This window comes from Labeo rohita, chromosome 25 (genome assembly GCF_022985175.1).
Source record: "Labeo rohita strain BAU-BD-2019 chromosome 25, IGBB_LRoh.1.0, whole genome shotgun sequence".
NCBI lineage: Eukaryota > Metazoa > Chordata > Actinopteri > Cypriniformes > Cyprinidae > Labeo > Labeo rohita.
This window is the reverse complement of record NC_066893.1, coordinates 22038269-22059293: the sequence shown is the minus strand read 5'-3', so window position 1 is coordinate 22059293 and position 21025 is coordinate 22038269. Positions and strand designations below refer to the sequence as shown.

The 21025-nt window shown below is 35.5% G+C and overlaps 1 protein-coding gene across 1 annotated transcript; it reads left to right on the top strand.

Moving 5' to 3' along the window:
- The first annotated feature begins 4964 nt into the window (after nt 1-4964).
- Nucleotides 4965-19979, top strand: LOC127156248 (mucin-5B-like). The gene is given in 23 exon segments (XM_051098995.1): nt 4965-5080; nt 5211-5237; nt 5637-5699; nt 11004-11039; nt 11147-11402; nt 11541-11655; nt 14081-14162; nt 14245-14324; nt 14581-14670; nt 14672-14798; nt 14941-15066; nt 16820-16937; nt 17016-17154; nt 17278-17385; nt 17614-17683; nt 17897-18052; nt 18267-18431; nt 18582-18676; nt 18773-18902; nt 19035-19284; nt 19386-19426; nt 19548-19651; nt 19824-19979. Coding segments are annotated over 23 exon segments (2631 nt in total). The 5' UTR covers nt 4965-4983.
- The last annotated feature ends 1046 nt before the right edge of the window (nt 19980-21025 follow it).

Genomic DNA, 21025 nt, shown 5'->3' with positions numbered 1-21025 from the left:
AACAAATCAACGAATTCGCTGGAATCATGCCAAACTGCGTCCGAGGCTGTAACTCTCTCAAGCTTTGACATATGTGACCCAGGACCACAAAACCAGTCATAAGTGTAAATTTCTAAAAAGTGAGATTTATACATCATCTGAATAAATAAACTTTACATTGATGTATGGTTTGTTAGAAAAGGACAATATTTGGCCGAGATACAACTATTTGCAAACCTGGAATCTGATGGTGCAAAAAAATTGATTATTACTAATCAAAATTAAGTTTTGACATATTTACGGTGGGAAATTTACCAAATATCTTCATGGAACATGATCTTTACTTAATATCCTAATAATTTTTTGGCATAAAAGAAAAATTGATAAATTTGACCTATCCAATGTATTTTTGGCTATTGCTACAAATATACCCGTGCAACATAAGACTGATTTTGTGGTCCAGGGTCACATATTGACACCAACTTTGTATGTGCTATTGTCACCTCACACTGACCACATCAATGTGAAAACAGCGCCACCTAATGGTCAAAAGTGATAAACCATTCATTAACCATTAATAATAAAGTCACCAAACATGCTAATAACTTTTGGTTGCATTAGCCTTTTGTAATAAAACTAGTCTCAAAAAGTTTGAGGGCAACTTTTCTTTTGGAAGAAAAGTTATAAAGAAATTGTAAAAAATGTTAATAACATTTGATTATGTTTGCCTATTGTATGAAATTGATCTCAGTATATTCCTTGGGTCATTCCGACATCATAGATACCAATTTTACCATAGTAGGCTGAACTTCCTGTCTGACATTTTGAGCTAGATCATCTTCAGACTGCTGAAAAAAGTTATGGATTTCATGTCGACTGACAAAACTGTTTTTGTATAGCAATTCATATTACAAGTTGCAACTGCTCCGATGCTTGCTGCCATGCATGCTTCTGTAGTGCTTGGCCCCTTATTTGCTACTTGCAGCTATATTTGTTATAGTTGTAATGTGGTCTCTGCTATTTAAAAACATGTAGAACAGTTTTTGGAACCGTATCTGTATTGTTATAGGTACCCTTTGGCGTGAATGGGCCCTAAGGACCGTGTAGAAAAATCTGAGGAGCGAGAAGGAGATGAGCTGGAGGTAGGTTGGACAAATCAAACTTTGACATTTGCTGTGGGAAGTGTGTGCAAATCACACTATCATTATGAGCGCATATGTTTGTTGAATGTTACAATTGATACACATTCACACTTAAATATTGAAATGTTATGTCATTTTATGTGCCTTCACTCGTGTGTCTTCACTCGTCAAATTTCTATGACATTTTTTACACTAGTGGGGCCCATTTTCATTATCTTGCCTATAGGGCCCCATAAACCTACAGGCCGGCGCTGCCTACGAGATCAAAGGCAGATATCGCGTTATCACACGTGCTGTGTTGCTGATAAACATGATATTATTTCAGCTCTTTTGTTTTTATATGAAAGTAAATATGATGAACAAGACACTCAAAGTGCTTGCTATTTAATTCCATACGAAAGGCGTATTTATCATCCATTTTTACTTTAATACAAACCGTGCATTTTAGATTTTTATAGAAATATGACAACAATCACATATCTCACACAGAGATCGCACTGGCATAGTGTTTGGGAATATTCATGCATAATTTAAACACATAATCACATGATATTAGATTAAAAATAATAAAACATTTTAGAAAAATCATTTTAGAAATAATAAAACATTTTAGAAAAGAACGGCAACATCACGGTTGTCTGAACCAATGAGCCTTAAGCTGTGTCGTCATCCAGGCTTTTCCCATCTTGCTTTTGGTCAGCGCAGTCGGTGGAGCTACTGAGCTCAACTGCTCAATCCGACACAGCCGCCTCGCCGTCACGAGAGTCTTTTGGCACACGTCAGCATGACATCAGAGCAAGGTGGATGTAACTCGGACACATTTCTAACCGGCATGCATCTTGCGGTGATCACCGGTGATCGTTTCTGGGTAGAATTTGCTCATCTCAAACGAGCCTAATGTCACCTCACACTGACCACGCCACATCAATTTGACATTTGACAATTTTCATTTGTAAGATACCAGGTCTGACAGGATGTTTTAATTAATGCATCCAATTCTGGAATTACAATCAAATATCGAGGTTGTCTTTTTGGGAGGATGACCACTCACCACTCATGGTTCAATTCAATCTGTAAATACAATATAATATTTGTATTGGCCATGTGATCAGTCTAAGTTTGCTGATAATCAGACATGGTATTCTGAAGCACTGTTTCAGAATGTGCACACAATCTAAAGGAAACAATGAAAATATTAGGCACAAAACAGAATATGGATATTACTTACAATAAAACATTAAAAAAAAGAAAAAAAAGAAAAAAGAATTGCATAAATTTGCGAAAGTGAGCCAGCTGGTTGTTCCAGTCATTTTACATTACATTTCATTTCATTAGAACTTTTAAATATTGACTTTTGATGGATGTCTGTCAAGTAGTCTAACAAGCACGGAGTAATTCTGTGGCATAGTACGATAAATGAGGCCTGGGATCTCACTTTAAATTGCATATATGTTCAGATTTAATAACTAAACCTGGATTGTCCTCTTGTAGTTGTTGCCAGTCCACTCACTTCAGTCTTAGTTGTGTAAACGGAGACATAGTAACGTATACATATGTCCATGTTGAGGAGTGTTCCTGCAGCGGAACTAAATGTCATGGAGCAGGTTTGAAATGAAGGCATTTAAAAAGGCATTTTAAAACTCAATGTTTGCATATGAGTTGTACACTGAGAATATCTTTTATTTAGTTCCCCTTCAAAGGAAATCCACACTGCATCCCCTCTCGGGGGAACCTTGGTTACATGTGTAACCTGAGACATTTATGATGTTTACATATTTATATATTGCTTATAGAAACTGGACTGATTGATTTAAAGTTACAACATTTGGCCCTGACTAAATGAAACAAAAACCTTGCTGAAATAATGTAATGGTCCTATTAATTTTTGGACTTTATAGGGTTGATTTATGGTTAGCCATGTGTCAGTCTGTCCAATAATATAGTATGATAGGTACAAATCATACAAATACTTTATCATTACAGTAATAACACAATTTTAGTTTTTTTTTTTTTTTAATAAATAACAATAGTCTTCGGTTACTGACATGGAATATGATTTGTTGGCATCTTGACTTTATTTTTCTGTTATTAAAACAACTTTCGCTATTTGAGAATGTCAATCCCAGAATCCTTAGCAGTAGATTAAAGACCACTATATTTTAAAAATACTGTACATTGACTGATTATAAAAAATGTGTTTATTTGTAAGAGACTTGTGGTGCGTTTCCCAAAAGCATCGTTAGCCAACTATGGTTGTAAGTTCCGTTGTTACCAGCATTCAACGATTCAGTGTTTCCCGAAACCATAGTTCAAACAAACATTTGCAAACAGCGTCATAAACTTACAAGGTTGGAACTACAGCTCTCGATCTGTGGTCAGAAGCATAGTTCCTTGTTAGTAAGACTGCTAGTTCGTTTCCAGAACAATTCATCGTACTACGGAGGATAATCAGCGAGTCACGTCGTTGTATGGGAAACGCACACCAGGTCTGACAGGATGTTTAAATTAATGCATCCTATTCTGGAATTACAATCAAGTTTCAAGATCTCAAACAAACATGTACAGGTTGTCTTTTGGGAGGATGACCACTCACCACTTATGGTTCAATTCAATCTGTAAATACAATATAATATATGTAATGGCCATGTGATCAGTCCAAGTTTGCTGATAATACCAGACATGCTATTCTGAAGTACTGTGTCTTTACACACAATCCAAAGGAAACATATTAGGCACAAAACAGAATATGAATTTTACTTACAATAAAACATTTACAAGAAAAAGGATTGCATAAATAAGCATCAGTGAGCCAGCTGGTTGTTTCAGTCATTTTACATTACATTTCATTAGAATTTTTTTTTAATATTTGGTGGATGTCTATCAAGTGATGTAACAACCATGGAGTAATTCTGTGGCATAGTACGATACATGAGGCCTGGGATCTCACTAATAAATTGCATATATGGTTAGATTTAATACATAGATTTGTCCTGTGTTAAAAGTGACAGACCAACCAGGATATATAAATGCAGAAAACTATTCTTTTATCTGAGCGTATGTGTACATTTATTTATTTATTTTTTTTTAAGTCAAACTGTGCATGATGACTTTATGTACTGTTATACTACTGGACTGTTGAATTATTAATTCTGACTGTTTGACAAACTTTCTAAGGTGTACAGTTAAGGTGTTCCCCCACCAGCAACAACATCCAAACTAAAAGGTTTTGTTTACATAATACATATTTATTATGTATATATAAATGCACACACACACAGTATACATTTTGAAATATTTACATGTATATATTTTTATTCATATAATTAGTATTATATAAAAATATATATAATATATAAACAGCATATTTTTCTTAAATATATCCTTGCGTGTGTGTGTATTTATATATACATAATAAATATACACAGTACACACACATATATTATGTAAACAAAAACTTTTATTTTGGATGCGATTAATCGTGATTAATTAATTTTCATTTAAAAACAGATGAAATAAGGACAAATGTTGTGTCATGTAAATGCAAGTAGACTTTATAGGTGGATATTGAGTAGTTTCTCTAGAAAACAGTTGTGTCTCCACTAAATTCACACCTTTGTTTAGTTTGAGATGAAACGCAGACACATTTTTTTTTGTTACTGGCAAGTGTTTTTCGCAACCAAGGTTTGCATTGATCAAACACAACTGTAGGATAGTAAACCTATATCTGATGAAAAGACAGAATCCCGTGGTAATGCATAAGATGGGTTCCACCTTCTGATCACAAATTACATTCTTCCAAAGAAGATGAAAAATCACTATAAAAGAGCAAGTTTTGACAGACAGCTCACATTAGCTCTTGAGGATGGTTGTTGTCTCCATGGGGACTGTTAGGATGTCCCAGATGTGGATGCTGAGATGGGTCATCCTACTGATGATGGGGCTACAGTCTATACAAGCAGGTTAGATGGCTATGATCAGTTTTGTTTTCTCATTTTACAATATTACTGCACAGTTTTAATGTAAATATGTGTCTCTGTCTATTTATGTCTAAAAACTCAAATATATTTCATAATACGGGAGCTGTGGCAGGTTATGGAATGGACCACAAAGTGACAGGTAAATATTTCAATTTGTCAATTTATGTGTGTAATGTATTCATTTCTGTGATCAAGATAAACAAGTGGATTTATCAGACTATGAAAAGAAGTTGAAAAATAATTTAGAAAAACGTATAATACATGTTCTTTATGTTTATTCCACATTAATCGGATTCTGTATGTAGATAATAATGATTCATTTTATTTATGAGTGCCTTTTAGAATAATAGGCATACAACAAAATGAACACAAAAATAAAAAGAAAAAAGGTGGGTTTAATAAAAAGGGGTTTAAGATGTGATTTACAAATAAAAAGACTAGCAGGTTCGTTGGCTATAATCAGTTTTGTTTTCTCATTTTACAATATTATTGCACAGTATTACTGTAAATATGTGTCTCTGTCTATTTATGTCTAAAGACTCAAATATGTTTCATAATACGGAAGCTGTAGCAGGTTATGGAATGGACCACAGAGTGACAGGTAAATATTTCAATTTGTCAATTTATGTGTTGAATACATGTTCTTAATGCTTTTCCCACATGAATCTGGTTCAGTATGTAAATAATAATAATTCATTTTATTTATGGGTTCCTTTTAAGACACTCAAGCACAATAATATGCATATTATTATAAGGTGTAGCAAGAGATACAGAAGGTCTAAAGATGAATAAACATGTAGAAGATTACAGAGATATGTGGCCTTGTAAGTGAAAAGTAAATTAAACATGGTATTTAACTGGAAGCCAGTAGAGTTGTCTAAGAACTGGAAATGTGCTCAAGCAAAGTTGTTCATGATCCAGGCTGCCAAATTCTTAAACATCTGAAGTTGATATAGAAATAAATAAGAAATAATATGCCAATCATGTAATGTCATTTACATAAGTTAGTACGTTATTGTCGCAGATGTCACCCAAACTCTTATGTATGTAAATAATTAAATACATTAGCACGATAATATCATGTATTGGCGATCTTGTAGGCTAACGATAAGAGCCAACATAGACTGTAGCGTATGACTTACTCACCCTCCATGCATCCTAGGGGTTTATGATTTCCTTCTTTCAAACGAATGGAATCGGAGTTATATTAAAATTTACCTCACACGGCTTCGGGGGTTAATAAAGGCCTCCTGTAGCGAATCGATGCGTTTTTGTAAGAAAAATATCCATATTTAAAACGTAAGAATCACTTTAATCTAGTTTGCGCCAACAGTTGAACACTAAACTAGCTTCTTTGACAAAGGGCGTGGCAGTACTGAAACACCGTCTAAGCTGTTCGTCAATCGCAACGCAGTGGGATAGTTAACCAATCATAACACATTTCGTTTTTCGGAAGGCGGAACCCGGAACTAATCGAGCCATTATTTTGCCAGGCTAGGAGAAATGAATTGTAATAATGTAAATTATATTAAAAACAATGTGGTTTTCGAACCACCAAGCATGAAAGACAAACAGAGCTGGGTGTCATTAGCATAACATACACCTTATGTGCCCAAAATTACTATAGCCCCCAACCCTTCGATTTCTTCGACAGGGGGTAATAACTTGGCAGGGTCGAAAATGGGCACAACACCGGCGCTCCCTATAGGCAGAGTACACAGTCTGCGTAGGGCACCAACTCCCAGGGAGGGCACCAGCTCAAAAAAAAAAAAATAAATAAATAAATTCGTTCTATATTAATATTAACATGTGCATATGCATAATCCAAAATAGAAACATGAACATATATTTACAATTCTAAAAAATGTTACAGTTAACATTTTACGGTGAACGCTCTAGGCAAAGCACATGTGACGCGCCATTCCCGCATTCCCGCGCCCTCCCTCACCTAATGTTCGCGGCTGAATGCAAATGACCATAATAAGCAGTCCGGCACCAAGAAAAGAAAAAAAAAATCAAACCGTAAAGCCACTCTATCACTTTCAGGTACGTTCATAATCCTGTAAAACTTTTTTTGGCTGTTGACATTTTAGTGTCGGTAATAATTTTACCACCACCAATGCATCTGCCTTACTATTCTAGTTTCCATGTCTTAAAATGGATTATATAAAACCAATGAGTCAATAATGATTGGTTAATTATTATTATTAATAATATGGTTTCATTGGATAACACTGTTGTAATACATAGGCTAATACAAAATAAACAATTTATGTGCATTACATGTTATTACAAATGCCAGCAAAGGGTGCCAAAGGCTTGATAATTGCTGTTGTTACACTTACTGGACGAACAAATCCTTGTTTAATATCGACCAAACATTTAATTCAGTTCAATTCAATTATCCACTTAATCTTGCAAAAGAAATTCTACAGCCTTTATAATTTGTTCAGCAAAAGCATGTGGACATGACAACCCTTGCCTAAATTATTTATGGTTTTATCCTAGTAGAACAGCTTAATTTTCTTTTGTGTGATTTCTGAATTGTTTAAGACAATACAATCAATCAGACAACTGTATTAATAAAATCATAGCAACAGGTAGCCATCTAGAGCTACAGCTGTAATTTATAAAATGTAATTACAATTTATTTATTTATTTACTTTTATATATTTTTTAAGTTTTAATTCTGACTTCATATAGTAGGTGGTCTTTTTTTTACTTCCATAATATTTGAGGGAGGGGGCATAACAATACAATTCTGCTTAGAGCAGTTATTTGGCCAGCAGCGGCCCTGATAACAAGGGTAATCTACACAGAATTTAGAAGAAATATACACAATAAACAGAAGAGTGCCCACAACTGAACCTTGAGGCATGCCAGTTAGGGATGTAACCATTACCGGTTTGACGATTAATCATGAAAAAAATTTCCCACGGTTAGTATTACCGTTTCATATTTTACTTATCATTAAAACCGTATTCGATTACCACGATCTGAACAACTGATGATAAATAAATACTGTACAGCATAAAGCACAGTTTTAAATAACAGTCTCATTTGCGCACAGCACGCAGAGTAGTTTCATTTTGTGTGAAAAGACGGCGGAAAAGCTGAAATTGCTAAGAGCATAGGCGCCGATCCTCACGGAAATAATCGAGCACCCACGGAAAAACACGAGATAGTCCGTTAATTTTAAGCAATAAGAAATTCATTGCAGCTTTTTCGACTTTATTCTCGTTTTCATAGTTCATTTGAAGCCGTTTTGGCGTTATTTTAATGGTAAATGTCAAGAATGCATTACTGTATGAGAGGGTGCCAGGCCAGCACGAATCCTCTCGGCTTGCAGCTGGCTTCCTCTCCCATGTATGTAGTGATCATGTCCCTCAGATATTACGTGTGCGCCCTCAAACATTGGCCTGTGTACGCGCGAATAAGTGCTTATTCTAAACAGGCATTTATTAATTGTACAGGCCCGTAGCCAGGGGGGGGGGTTCGGGTGGTTCGAACGACCCACCCCATCCAGTCAAAGGTCCGGAATTTATGTACGTTTTTTTTTTTTTTAAACAAGTGTTCTTTTAAATAACAACGCACTTTTAAAGCCATAAAAAGTATTAAATACCTTAATAAGTATAAGAAAAGTCTTAATTATAATTTCAAGAGGTCTTAAATTTGGGGACGGAAAGACAAAAATAGCGTTATGGATTAAATGTGGTAGCCATTTGAAGCGAGCCACACGGACCGTTTTTCCGCTCGGATCACAGTTCACAGTTCATTAATAATTTCATCATACAAAAATAAGGTGGTTGTCGGCGCCGATGGCCTTGTGGGCAGCGTGCTCCGGGCTTCCCGTGTTCGAGTCCCGACTCGGGGACCTTTCCCGCCGCCCATATCACTTCCTGTCCTTTCTGATCTGTCCTGTCCATAATAAAGTTTTTTTTAAAAAATAAGGTTGTTACAATTTTAACAGATGTCACTGTTTTTGATAATGAACATTATCTGAGCTGTAAATCAGGATATCAGTTTAACATATTACTAGACAGCTTTTTCCATATTAATTCTATTTCTGCAGGTCTTTAAAAAAAAAAAAAAAAAAAAAAAAAAAATATATATATATATATATATATAATTTTATTTTTTTTTCTGCATAAAATTCCTTTCTTGATATTTGTATTTTGGAAAGGAGGAAAGACTGCATAGGGCTCAGAGGTTGAAAGGGGCCCAGAATGGGGGCTCAGAAAACTCAGTGGAAGGGTGTAGCATGGATCAAGGAAGAACACAGTATATTCTCACCAGGGGCAGTGCTAGAACCGATTTTTCAGACTGTCATCAACTTTTTTGGTTGTTCAATTTGTACAATGAACATGGGTTGGAGCTCTTACTTTTGAGTTCTTAAAGTGCACCAAATTAATGAATTTCACTTTAAAATGTGTAAAATTTTCTCCTATTTACTGAACAAGGCGATATCTTGGTAAGCAGTTTGACAACATTGTAGTAAATATTTTTGGTGAATCAAAAAATCATTCTTATTAAAATACCAGCACACATGATAATACAGCACAAATTGGTGCATGAGTAGTCAACAAAATGAAGTATTTAAACCTCAGAGTTAAATACAAAATGAGTGGGAACTGAAAAAGGTCCACTTTTTGGAAAAAAAAGAACCCCCCCTTCCGCTAGGCTGGCTACGGGCCTGTTGTATCTAGTAAAGCGCAACCCTCATAGAAAGACTGTGCGTATTATTTGGTAATGTATTTGCAGTCCGTGCGTTTCACTCAGCAATTGGGGGTTAAGCACCAACCGGCAGAAACATAAATCGGGAATTATAATGAATATATGAATGAAGTATTTATATAAATGTACCTCTGAAGTTTCGGACTGTCTTCAGAAAAGATTCGATGGCATTTTGTTTTCATCTTCACTCCATGTAATATCTAAAGTAGTGTTCTTAATCACATTTCTGCTTTATCCACGGAGTTCACGGGAAAGCTGTAATTCAGCTTTTCCATAGGCGCCATTTAGTGTCATACAGTGGATTTACAGAGACTTACATTTACATTGTGTGCAGTTTTTGTCTGGCCAAAAAAGGACCGAATTTGTATGCCCTGCTGTAGCCTAAATTTTGACCGGATGATGAAAAACAAGCCTAAGTGGATTCTACACATTTAAACAATTCAGACCAGTTATCTTGATTATTTATGGAACAGATAAAATACATATAATAATTTATTAAATCAATTATTATTTTGACTTAACACCTTTCTTTATTTAAAGGCTGAAATGTGAGGTTTATCTTTTTATGAAACTTTTTCACAGCTTTATTTAAAAATATACATTAGATATTTGAACATACTATTAGTTAAACTGTTGTCAGTCATGTTGTCATTTAAAATCTGGACATCACTGGTAGGCTACTGTTGTTGTTTTAGTGATTATGCAAATAAAAAGTCACTGTATTTGTTGTTTGTTGATTTTAAATATAAAACTTGGTGAGGTGATTTATGTGGCAGTACTTTTTGAACATTTCCAGTACATTTTAACAATACCGTGATAATACTGATAACCATGATCATTTTGGTCACTATAATGGTGATAGGAAATTTTCATACAGTTACATTCCTAATGCCAGTAATAATCTGAGAGGTCCGTGATCTAAAACGTTTAATTTGAACAAGCAGAATTTGAACCAATAGATATCTAAACCAAGAAAAGGGAATACCAGGTAATAATTCCAAAATATGCAATATTTCTAATTAAGTTTCAGTTTATTAATTGTACACAACATAATCAATGAATTGTTTTAGGACCAGTACTCATTGCATTGACTTGCAATTAATTAAACAATTAAAATGACTGAACACAATTCAAACTGTTTCCTGATGTTCCTCTTTGTCTTCTATTTTAGTGTTCCCTGACATGAGAAATATGATCATAACTACAGGTATGCAGTCCTTAAATTTTTTGTAAAAATCAGTGAAACTGCCTTTTCAGAGTTCTTTTTTAGTATTTAGTACCGATCACATTTATAAACTGTCTCTCTTGGTTCAGTTGTACCGAATCCTGATCATCAGGCCACAATCTGCAGCACATGGGGAAATTTCCATTTCAAGTCCTTCGATGGTCATTTCTTTGAAGTGCCAGATGCATGCAACTACATTCTGGCTGAGAAGCTCAACAAGGATTTTAACATTGAAATGCAAAGAAAGATAATAAATAGCTCAGCCACATTCAGCAAAATCAAAATCAATCTCCAGAGCTCAGTCATTGAACTCACCAACGACAATGTCAAAATGGACAACAAAGTGTGAGTTGGGTTTTGCATCTAAATGCCTTATTTCTAAAAACCATTTGTGAAATTTCTAAAAAAAAAACAGAAAGATTTCTGCTGTATTTTGTTAAATATTATGATTTTTTATTTCTCTCCATGTAATTGCTTTAACAGGTTGTATAATGCAACCTATAAAGATGGAATTGCAGTCAAGTTGAGTGCATCAAGTGTTACAATTTCTGACAGTCGCGGAGTGAATGTCTTTTGGGAGAAGGGCCAATCATTAATGGTATGCCATTTCTCTGTTCATTTATACAACTACTATATTTAATATTAGATTTCTGTTGTCCACTTTAGACATTCTAGTAACCCTAAGTAACTGCAACTAGGGCTGTGTGGCAGATTTTTTCCACCACGGTGGTAATGGACAAACTACCGTCAGTGGTGCGGTGTTCAGATATATATATAATTTTGAAACATTAAAAAATGAGGCTCAAAAATTATTAACAAACGTGCGTGTTTATTTTAGCCTAAAAACACTAAAGTAAATATCAAAGATGTTATACAGTTAAATAAGAATGTAGCCAAAATAAGAACGGTAAATAATAAACAAACATTTGTTGCATAAATTCGTAACAACCTCGCCCAACCCTTGTCCGACGGCTCATCAAAATTACCGGCCCGAGTCCGACTGGAGCCCAAGTCTTCTCTTTCTTTCCCATTACACTGTTGCATCCATTAAAATAGCTCAGTTTTGTTTTTAATAGGAATGTGATTATATTTCTTTTCGTTTCTTTATGAAGTTAATTTAGAAATATGTTTGGAACATTTTTTGTTTGTTAAATTAAGGTTTTTGCTTTTTAAAGTAACGACCAAGCGGCCAAAGGCAGGCAGTGAGTTGATCACAGCCTATGTTTGATCAATTTTGCCTTCTCAAATAATCACGACTTGCCTAAAATAAAATCTTCAAGCATTTCACAATGTTATTTTAAACGGCAGAATAATTGTTGCAGAAACACTGTATTTTATGCTTGTTATAGATTGTGTGACATCAGGGCCGGCCCAAGCCTTCAGGGGGCCCTAAGCAGAATTTTATTTGGGGGCCCCTCTGTGCCACCAATATGACTAATTATTGTCAATCCTTTATTATTCGCACACCATAAATCTAACACACCCAATATAATTTTTTTTTTTTTTTGTAGCTGTGTTGCTTACATCATACCAATGTTTTTACCCTTGCTATAATCTTTAATTGTAACAGTAGGAAACCCACAGGAGTAGTCAGGTGTTAATTTGCACTTTAACATTCAAAGTCTTGCAGTACCAGTTGGCATACTTAATGTGGTGTACTGAAAAGTAGCAAAATAAACTAGTAGACAATGCTCTTACTGTAAACACTTTAACCACTTTAATTTATTTTTTTGCAACATGTAAAAAGTGCAATACAATCAACTACAAATAAAATAAATAATAAAATATAAGGCTAACGTTAACCACTTTAATTACTTTTGGTCAGAAAATTTTGCAACATGTAAAAAGTGCAATACAATCAACTACAAATAAAATAATAATATAATAAATAATAAAATATAAAGCTAAATACCAAAGAACTACAAATTAGTCAAATACAAACAGTTATAAAGTTATAAAACAGAAGCTTATTTTTTATTATTAGCACCAAGTTTATGAAACAGAAGCTTATTTTTATTACAAAAATATAATCTAGGAAAGTTATTTTTACACAGAATGCAAAAACCTGAATCTTAATCCAGCTAAGTAATATGTTGTACTATAATATATTAATACTGCAAATCTTAAATTTGCGGATGTTAAATAAAACATTAACTTTCTTGTTTGCTTAATTAACTAGCCAGCTAACGTTAGCTTGCAATTTAGCCTCGTTTAGTTTATACTCATTTTTTTAACTTACCTTTATCTTGCTGTTTTTTCTCTTCCTCTGATTTCTTCCGTTTTCTTTTTTCTGCACCAGAAAGATATGTCCTTTTTTGTGACATTGTTAATCGTTTTGCTGCAGTGACGCTGCTTCTTCAGTTAATTTAAATTACCCCAGTCAGGCATCTTATGGCTGTCATACTCCAACTGTGCATGCATCCTGCAGGAGCCAGTTAAAATAATATTGCGTTTTTTTTTTTTTTAATTGAATAATGGATTTCATTACCAATATGATATCCATTGAAATATTATACATATATAAATAAAAAATAAAAATAAAAATAACGATGTAATTTCATGTACTCTTGGGGGCCCCCTGGTGGCCATGGGGCCCTAAGCAGCCGCTTAGTTCGCTTATGCCTTGGGCCGGCTCTGTGTGACATCACATGCAGTACCGCCGATGGCAACTGACCACAGCGGTAGCAATCGACGACCGCGGTGTAACTGCAACAATGTGTCAAGTAACTCTCATTAGAGTACTAGTACAGTACAGACTGTTAAGTTGTGATGAAGAGTAGTAGAATAAGCTGACAAGCAAAGTTACAAAGTTATTTACAGTCAGTAGAACGTCTGCTTTTACCAAAATAAATTGTTAGCAGATTTCAAATGGACAGTCTACTAATACTCTAGTTGTATTAGTCAGCAGAATGTCTTAAGTGGAGTATCAAAAATAAAAGTGTTTGTATATTTGTGACACTGTTGGACAAATAGGGCCTGATCTGAGTCATCTAATAATCATTTTATAATACGATGTTCCCCAGATTGAACTTAAAGAAACGTTCCGAGGCCAGACCCGTGGACTTTGTGGAAACTTCAACGGCAACAAGACTGATGATTCTTTTGGTAAACCGCATTTTGATAAAAACAGAAATGATTTAGTAGTTAGTATTTTAATATATGATATCCAAACAATTGATTCATATAGATTTGTCCGATTGGAAAGTGTTACCAACTGAAGCCTGTGAGGGTGGCAATATTCTCCCTAATAATCAGTGCATAAACCAGGTATTATGAAACAAAATTAAAGTTGTTATTATTTTAATAGATTTGGAGCATTGCCTGAATGACATGCTAACTGAAGTAGTATATAAAAAACGAAAATAATGAATGAATGAAAGAATATAGACATTTAAAATAAAAATAAACAATGATGACAAAAACACAATGACAAACTTAAACAAATATGAACTACCATAGCACCTCATTGATGCTAAATAACACTGAGTGTCCTCTGATTTATTTATTTATTTATTTTTTTAAGTCACAGACAAACATTTGCCAGCAGTATCTCAGCAGTCCGGGGTTTAGTGACTGTTACAGGGTGCTAGACATGAGTTCATTTAAAAAAAGTCTGTGAAGACGACCTGTGTCGGTGTTTCAGCAAGCACGACTGTCTCTGCAACACGCTCACAGAGATTTCACGACAGTGCACACATGCTGGAGGAAAACCAGGAACATGGAGGACAGAAGAGCTCTGTCGTGAGTATGATAGACTAGGCTATAGACAAATAAAAACAATAGATAGACGCATTCTGTGTTCCATAACAGTTCATTACAGATTTGCAAAGCAGCAGTGATGATATATTTTGTGGCACACTTTTTCATTTGTTCTGTGGAGCAGCAAAGACATGTCCCATGAACATGCAATACATGGAGTGTGGTGGTCCATGCATAAGCACCTGCTCAGTTCCAGATGCAGCCGAACAGTGTAAAGAGCACTGTGTGGATGGCTGTTTCTGCCCTGAAGGTGAGAAAAGATTTACAAAATGATAGGGGGAAGTTTTTCTGCACCTAGATTAAGTGTTTCCACTAGATGGGTCTATTTTCAGTTGAAGCTTCTCCTTGCAAAAATATGCTTACAATGCTTCAGGTATTACATTAGCTGCAAGCAGAGCTTAATATCAGAAATGTTTGTTTTATGTATATTGTGTTTACAATAAAAATGCAATAGGGTCTGGCTGCAGACACACTTGCATTTTCAGACGTGCACTCTCAGACCACAGCACTTCCAGAAGTCTTTTTTAATTTGTATTTTATTTTATTTATTAGTTATTATTATTTAATTGAATATCTCAACATTTTACAACAGTAGCCAGGTGGTGAAGACAAGAAAAAAGAAACTAAATTACAATGTCACTTGCAGTCGCCACTTCTGCCTCTGCTACCTGCGACGTCACTTGCAATTCACACAAATCTTGCGTGTTGCCAATGGAGACAAGACGCTGTGGTGGTTAAACGATTAAAACTAATTTAACAGCAAAACGTACGGGGTCCTGCAAGTCATCTGTAGGAGATAAAAACAAAGACCCACAGATCCGTGGCCACAGAACAGCAGAATATAAACGCAATGCGCAAAGTCTCTAGTTAAGTGTTTTCCTCCCGCACACTTATTATTAAAAGAAGATCAAATTTGATATACAGTTTATCAATATAATGTATATTTATGTAGTGTTTTCCTCCGCAAAATGTGGCATAATGTGGCATAAAGATTAGATAGACTAAACCCAATATGCTCCTCTTAATTTTTAAAATGGCTACAGACAAGCAGGTGAGCCCAGAATAAACGCAACGTTGCGTTTATTCCTGTTTTCCCATATAGAACAATCTCTACAGCCCTTTTATATTATTGTCTTTGTCCATTATGCTACATTATGTGATTTATTATTGATTTTCTTCGGGAGGAAAACGTCTATTCAAGGCATTGCATTCTGGGCATGTCTGCTTGCCTCTACAGAGTTGGTCCTTTTAATATCACTTTTTTGCATTTCTTGTTGTGCGTTCAAATCTGCTGGTATATTTGTCAACAATAAGATTTATACTGAATTTGGTCTTTGTCATCTTAGTCCGTTTTGCCACATTAAGCATTTGTTGGGCAAGTATAAAAGTAAAAGTTTGCGGATTCATGGTCATATGCTTGCCTTGAAGTACATTAAATTAATAAACTATATATCAAATTAGATTTTTAATGGCACTTATTTTATCTTAATACATTAAGCCATATTAAGTGTTTATGGTTTTCTATGGGAGGAAAACGCTTAACGAGAGACTTTGCCCATTGCGTTCATATTCTGCTGTTCTGTGGCCACGGATTTGCGGGTCTTTGTTTTTATCTCCTACAGATGACTTGCAGGACCCTGTACGTTATGCTATTAAATTAGTTTTAATCGTTAAACCACCACAGCGTCTTGTCTCCACTGGCAACATACACGATTTGTGTGGATTGCAAGTGATGTGGGAGGTAGCAGAGAGTGCAAGTGACGATTGTGAGTGACATTGTAATTTAGTTTCTTTTTTCTTGTCTTCACCACCTGGCTATTGTTGTAAAATGTTGAGAGATTCAATTAAAAAATAATAAATAAAGAGAATAAATAAAAAAATAAAATAGACTGCAAGTGACGTCACTTCCGGAAGTGCAGGTGTCTGAGAGTGCAAGTCTGAGAGTGCATGTCTGAAAATGCAAGTGCATGTCTGAGGCCAGACCCTTCTCACTTTTTGTAAAGGTACGGTTAAGAATGACATTGGTCCCAGTGGTTGTATTCCTGTGAATGAATGCCCGTGTATGCACAATGACAAAATATACTCATCAGGAACTTCATACACAGAAGCTTGTACAACATGGTGAGTCAAAACACACAAACCTGCATCTGCCATTTGACAGAATTTTCCCATGCTAACACTGCTGCTATACTGTGTCAGTAATTGCACCGCTGGACGCTGGACTTGTACAAACATGGAATGCCCTGGAATCTGCTCTATTGTTGGAGGGTCTCATGTCACTACTTACGATGGAAAGACCTTCACCTTCAGCGGAAACTGTGACTACATGCTCACTAAGGTCTGTCAGTACAATAGACAATCCCCACAATAAAAAGTGTGGACAATTCAATGCCCCTAAATATAATAAAAACTATATAATTTGGTGGTTCTTATAATTGATTTATTTATTTTTCAATTCCAGCACTCTAATGACAGTGATATTGCTGTTGTGGGAAATCTGGCACAGTGTGGTTGGGCCCGATCTGACACATGTCTAAATTCAGTTACCATTGTCATCTCAGGGACCACTGTAAGGACTGGATTTTTCTACTGTTAAATGTTTTCTTCATTCAGATTCTAAAATAACCAAAATATTTTCTTCTAAGAGCACCAGCAAATGTGTCTATGTTCAAAATGATACACTTGATTTCAGCATAGTGCACAGTAGCTACAAAATACTCCACTACCATTTTACTTTCATAAAACCTTTTAAGATGTAATTACAAAACATGTTTTGTTTTCTTTTTTGTTGCAACAGATTCGTTTTTCCTCCAGTGGTGATGTGACACTGAATGGAAGCAGTCCATATAAGCTTCCTAGCATCACAGGTTTGTTGTCAAAAATCGGAATGGCTTATATATATATATATATATATATATATATATATATATATATATATATATATATATATATTTTTTTTTTTTTTTTTTTTTTTTGGAAAATGCAGGGCTTTCCCTTTCTTCTACAAATGTAGACATCCTATAAATATATTACCCTTAACAATAGGCACTGATGACTAGATGTTCTGTTTTGTATTCCAGCCACCCATTTTGTTGTCCCAAGTCCTGTGAGCATCTTTAAGCCCTCTTCCTCCTTCATCATTGCTGATATGAAGAGTCTTCGTTTAGAGATCCAGCTGGCTCCAGTTATGCAGTTGTATATTATAGCCAGCACTGAAGAAAAAGGGAAAATGAGTGGTAAGTCAAAAATATGTGATTAGAATCACTTTTTGTTATGGAAGGTGAAAAGAGGGAAAAAATTACAATTACAAAATTACAATATTAAAAACTAAGATATTATAAATTTAGATTAGATAAATTGAGATTTATAAAATGATTATATATATATATATATATTTCAGTGCATAGTGAATGGTATTGTGCTTTTAATTCAGTATCTTGCTTCTTTTAGGCCTGTGTGGAAATTATAATGATGTCCAATCAGATGACTTCAAAATAGAGTCGGGCATCACAGAGGACACAGCAATACCCTTTGTCAACTTTTGGAAAAAGCGTACTGAATGTCAAAAACTTGACAACACATTTGTTGACCCCTGCAGTCTGCATTTGGCAATAGGTACTCGGTTGTATAAACATAAAGGCTGTGAAAGGTCTGATATTTTTGATTTGGTATAGTAGAGGACAAAGACCTATTCATTTTTTGTCAAGGTGAAAATAAGGCTGTTTTGTCAGAATGAAAATCTAGAGTGTTTTATTTTCCATTCAGAGAAACTTGCTAAAGACTGGTGTTCCCGTCTTACAAACAAGAGCGGAGTCTTTTCCGCTTGTCATTCAGAAATATCTCCTAAAATGTACTACCAGGTGAGTCTTTAAATTAAGTATATTAAAAATATAATTTAAATAAATTAAATAAATTGAAAGCTCTCTTTCTTATAATTTGGGTTTCATCCTCTGCAGTGGTGTGTCTATGACACCTGCAAATGTGCAGATATTAAGGGGTGCATGTGTGCGGCTATTTCCAACTATGCCCACGCCTGTGCTGCCAGAGGAATCATTCTCCAGGGCTGGATGGATCCAGAGAACTGTGGTGAGAACTTTCATTTGAAGTATTCATTTGTTTATATGCATGGCTTAAAATGTACATTATTATCTGTATTAATGTGTTTAAATCACTTTCTTAAAAAGAAATGTCAAAAGTGTGTTTGTGTGTTTTGCACAGTGACTAAGTGTTTAGGCAACATGAAGTACTCCTATGGTGTGACCAGCTGTGGCAGAACATGCCGCTCTCTTAGTGGACTACAAACAAGCACCTGCCAAGGGTCCTTCACACCTGTACATGGTTGTGTATGCCCTAAGGACACCTACCTCAATGATGACGGCACATGTGTGACTGCTGACCAGTGTCCTTGTTACCATGGCAACCAGATCATAAAGCCATCAGAAACAATCGACAATAATGGTGTTAAATGGTAAAAACAGTAGTACAGCATACATTATTGACACATTATTCGTTATTGATAAAACATTGTTATTAATTATTATTTCATTATTATTATTTTAAATATTACAGCACCTGTAAACTTGGCAAATTACACTGCGCCAGCCAGAAAGGTGAGCTGCAAATACCCCTTCAGTAGTTGCCAAATTCAAATTGAGATGTCAGTGAGATACGCCAACATTAGTAGGATTTGTGGAAGTTTTCTGCTCCTCATCCGTGTATCTGTTGTTTTAGACTGTGCAGCTCCAATGGTCTTTTTCAACTGCTCAAATCATGAACAAGGACACAAAGGGACGGAGTGTCAGAGGACATGTGAGAAACAAGACCCCAACAATTGTGTGAGTTAGAATGGATTGGTTGGACAGAATAGTTGGATAAGCATACATGAAAATGAAAAGAATAATATAATTTTGATTTTGTTATAATACACTAATAACATGAAATAGCAAATTGTGTAGAGAATATGTTGCTGCACTAATGCTGCTCCTTCTTGGTTTGTTTTGTCTGTAGGTGAGTACAGGGTGTGTATCAGGGTGTATGTGTCCAGATGACCTTCTGGTTAATGGGAAAGGTCAGTGTGTGGAGAGGGAAAAATGCACCTGTGACCACAATGGAAAAATCCATTCACCTGGAGAGCAAGTTCACAAGGACTGTAACATCTGGTGAGCCATTTTATCCTCATATTGATAACCCATGTTTTGTAGTGTATTATTTAAGGTTCATAAAACTACATTTAGATGTAAAATAATTTGAGATTAATTTTACATCGTGCCAAAATATCAAAAGATGTGTTGTATAAAGCACATTGTTTGAGATGCACCCCATGTCACATTGTCACTGTCAACACAATGAACCAGAGCCTATCACAAGCAGCTTGTTGAGTAAAATATAGAATTAATGCATTTTATTAAACCAATTTCAAATGTGACGTTTTAATCTCTAATGGTAATATGGAATTTATGGAAAAAAATCCGAGTAGCGCTAATATGTGGGGGGCGTGGTGAGGCTTTGGCGATCGACGCTACCTTTGGCTGGTCAATCTACTCCACAGCCAATCACAGATATGTATAGGCAGATGCCCTATTATTTAGATGACGGACGCGTCTGCATGCTTGATGTGGTCAAATGGGGATCAGCCACGCCATCGTTTTCAAGAGTCTCCGTTTTGGTTCATTTAGACTGAAACACAACCCCAGAGTTTTCAAACTAAAATGGGGTCTGCAGCATTTTCAAAAGTTTTTTTTGAGGGTTAAAAATGTCAGGCGTAACCGGAGCAAAAGTTATGCATTTTAAAACGAAAATGCACTAGTGTAAATAACAGCTATCACAAGATATGTGTGCATTTTGTAGCATGCAACTGTGGGCATGTTGTCTCCCCTCTTCTCTTTTCTAGCTACTGATTGTCAGGGTGGTAAAAGAGGAGGAATCAGTTGCAGGGATAACAGAGGTTTATTGGGTTTCAAAAAACAAACAAAAACTCAGAAGGTAATAGTTCAGCCACTGTCAGGTAACCAGGACAGACCAGTCAGATCCTTGGAAGTGAACTTCAGCCTAGCAGGATGCGTCCAGAAGAGGGATTTCACAGTGAATGGTTGAGAGTAATAGTTCCAGAGCAATGAGACGGGCTAGCCCTCCAGTGAGCACCAGGGAACAGGGAAGAGCGACGGCAGGAGAGAGAGGGAGGGCGATTACAGGAGGGTGAAGGTGGATGC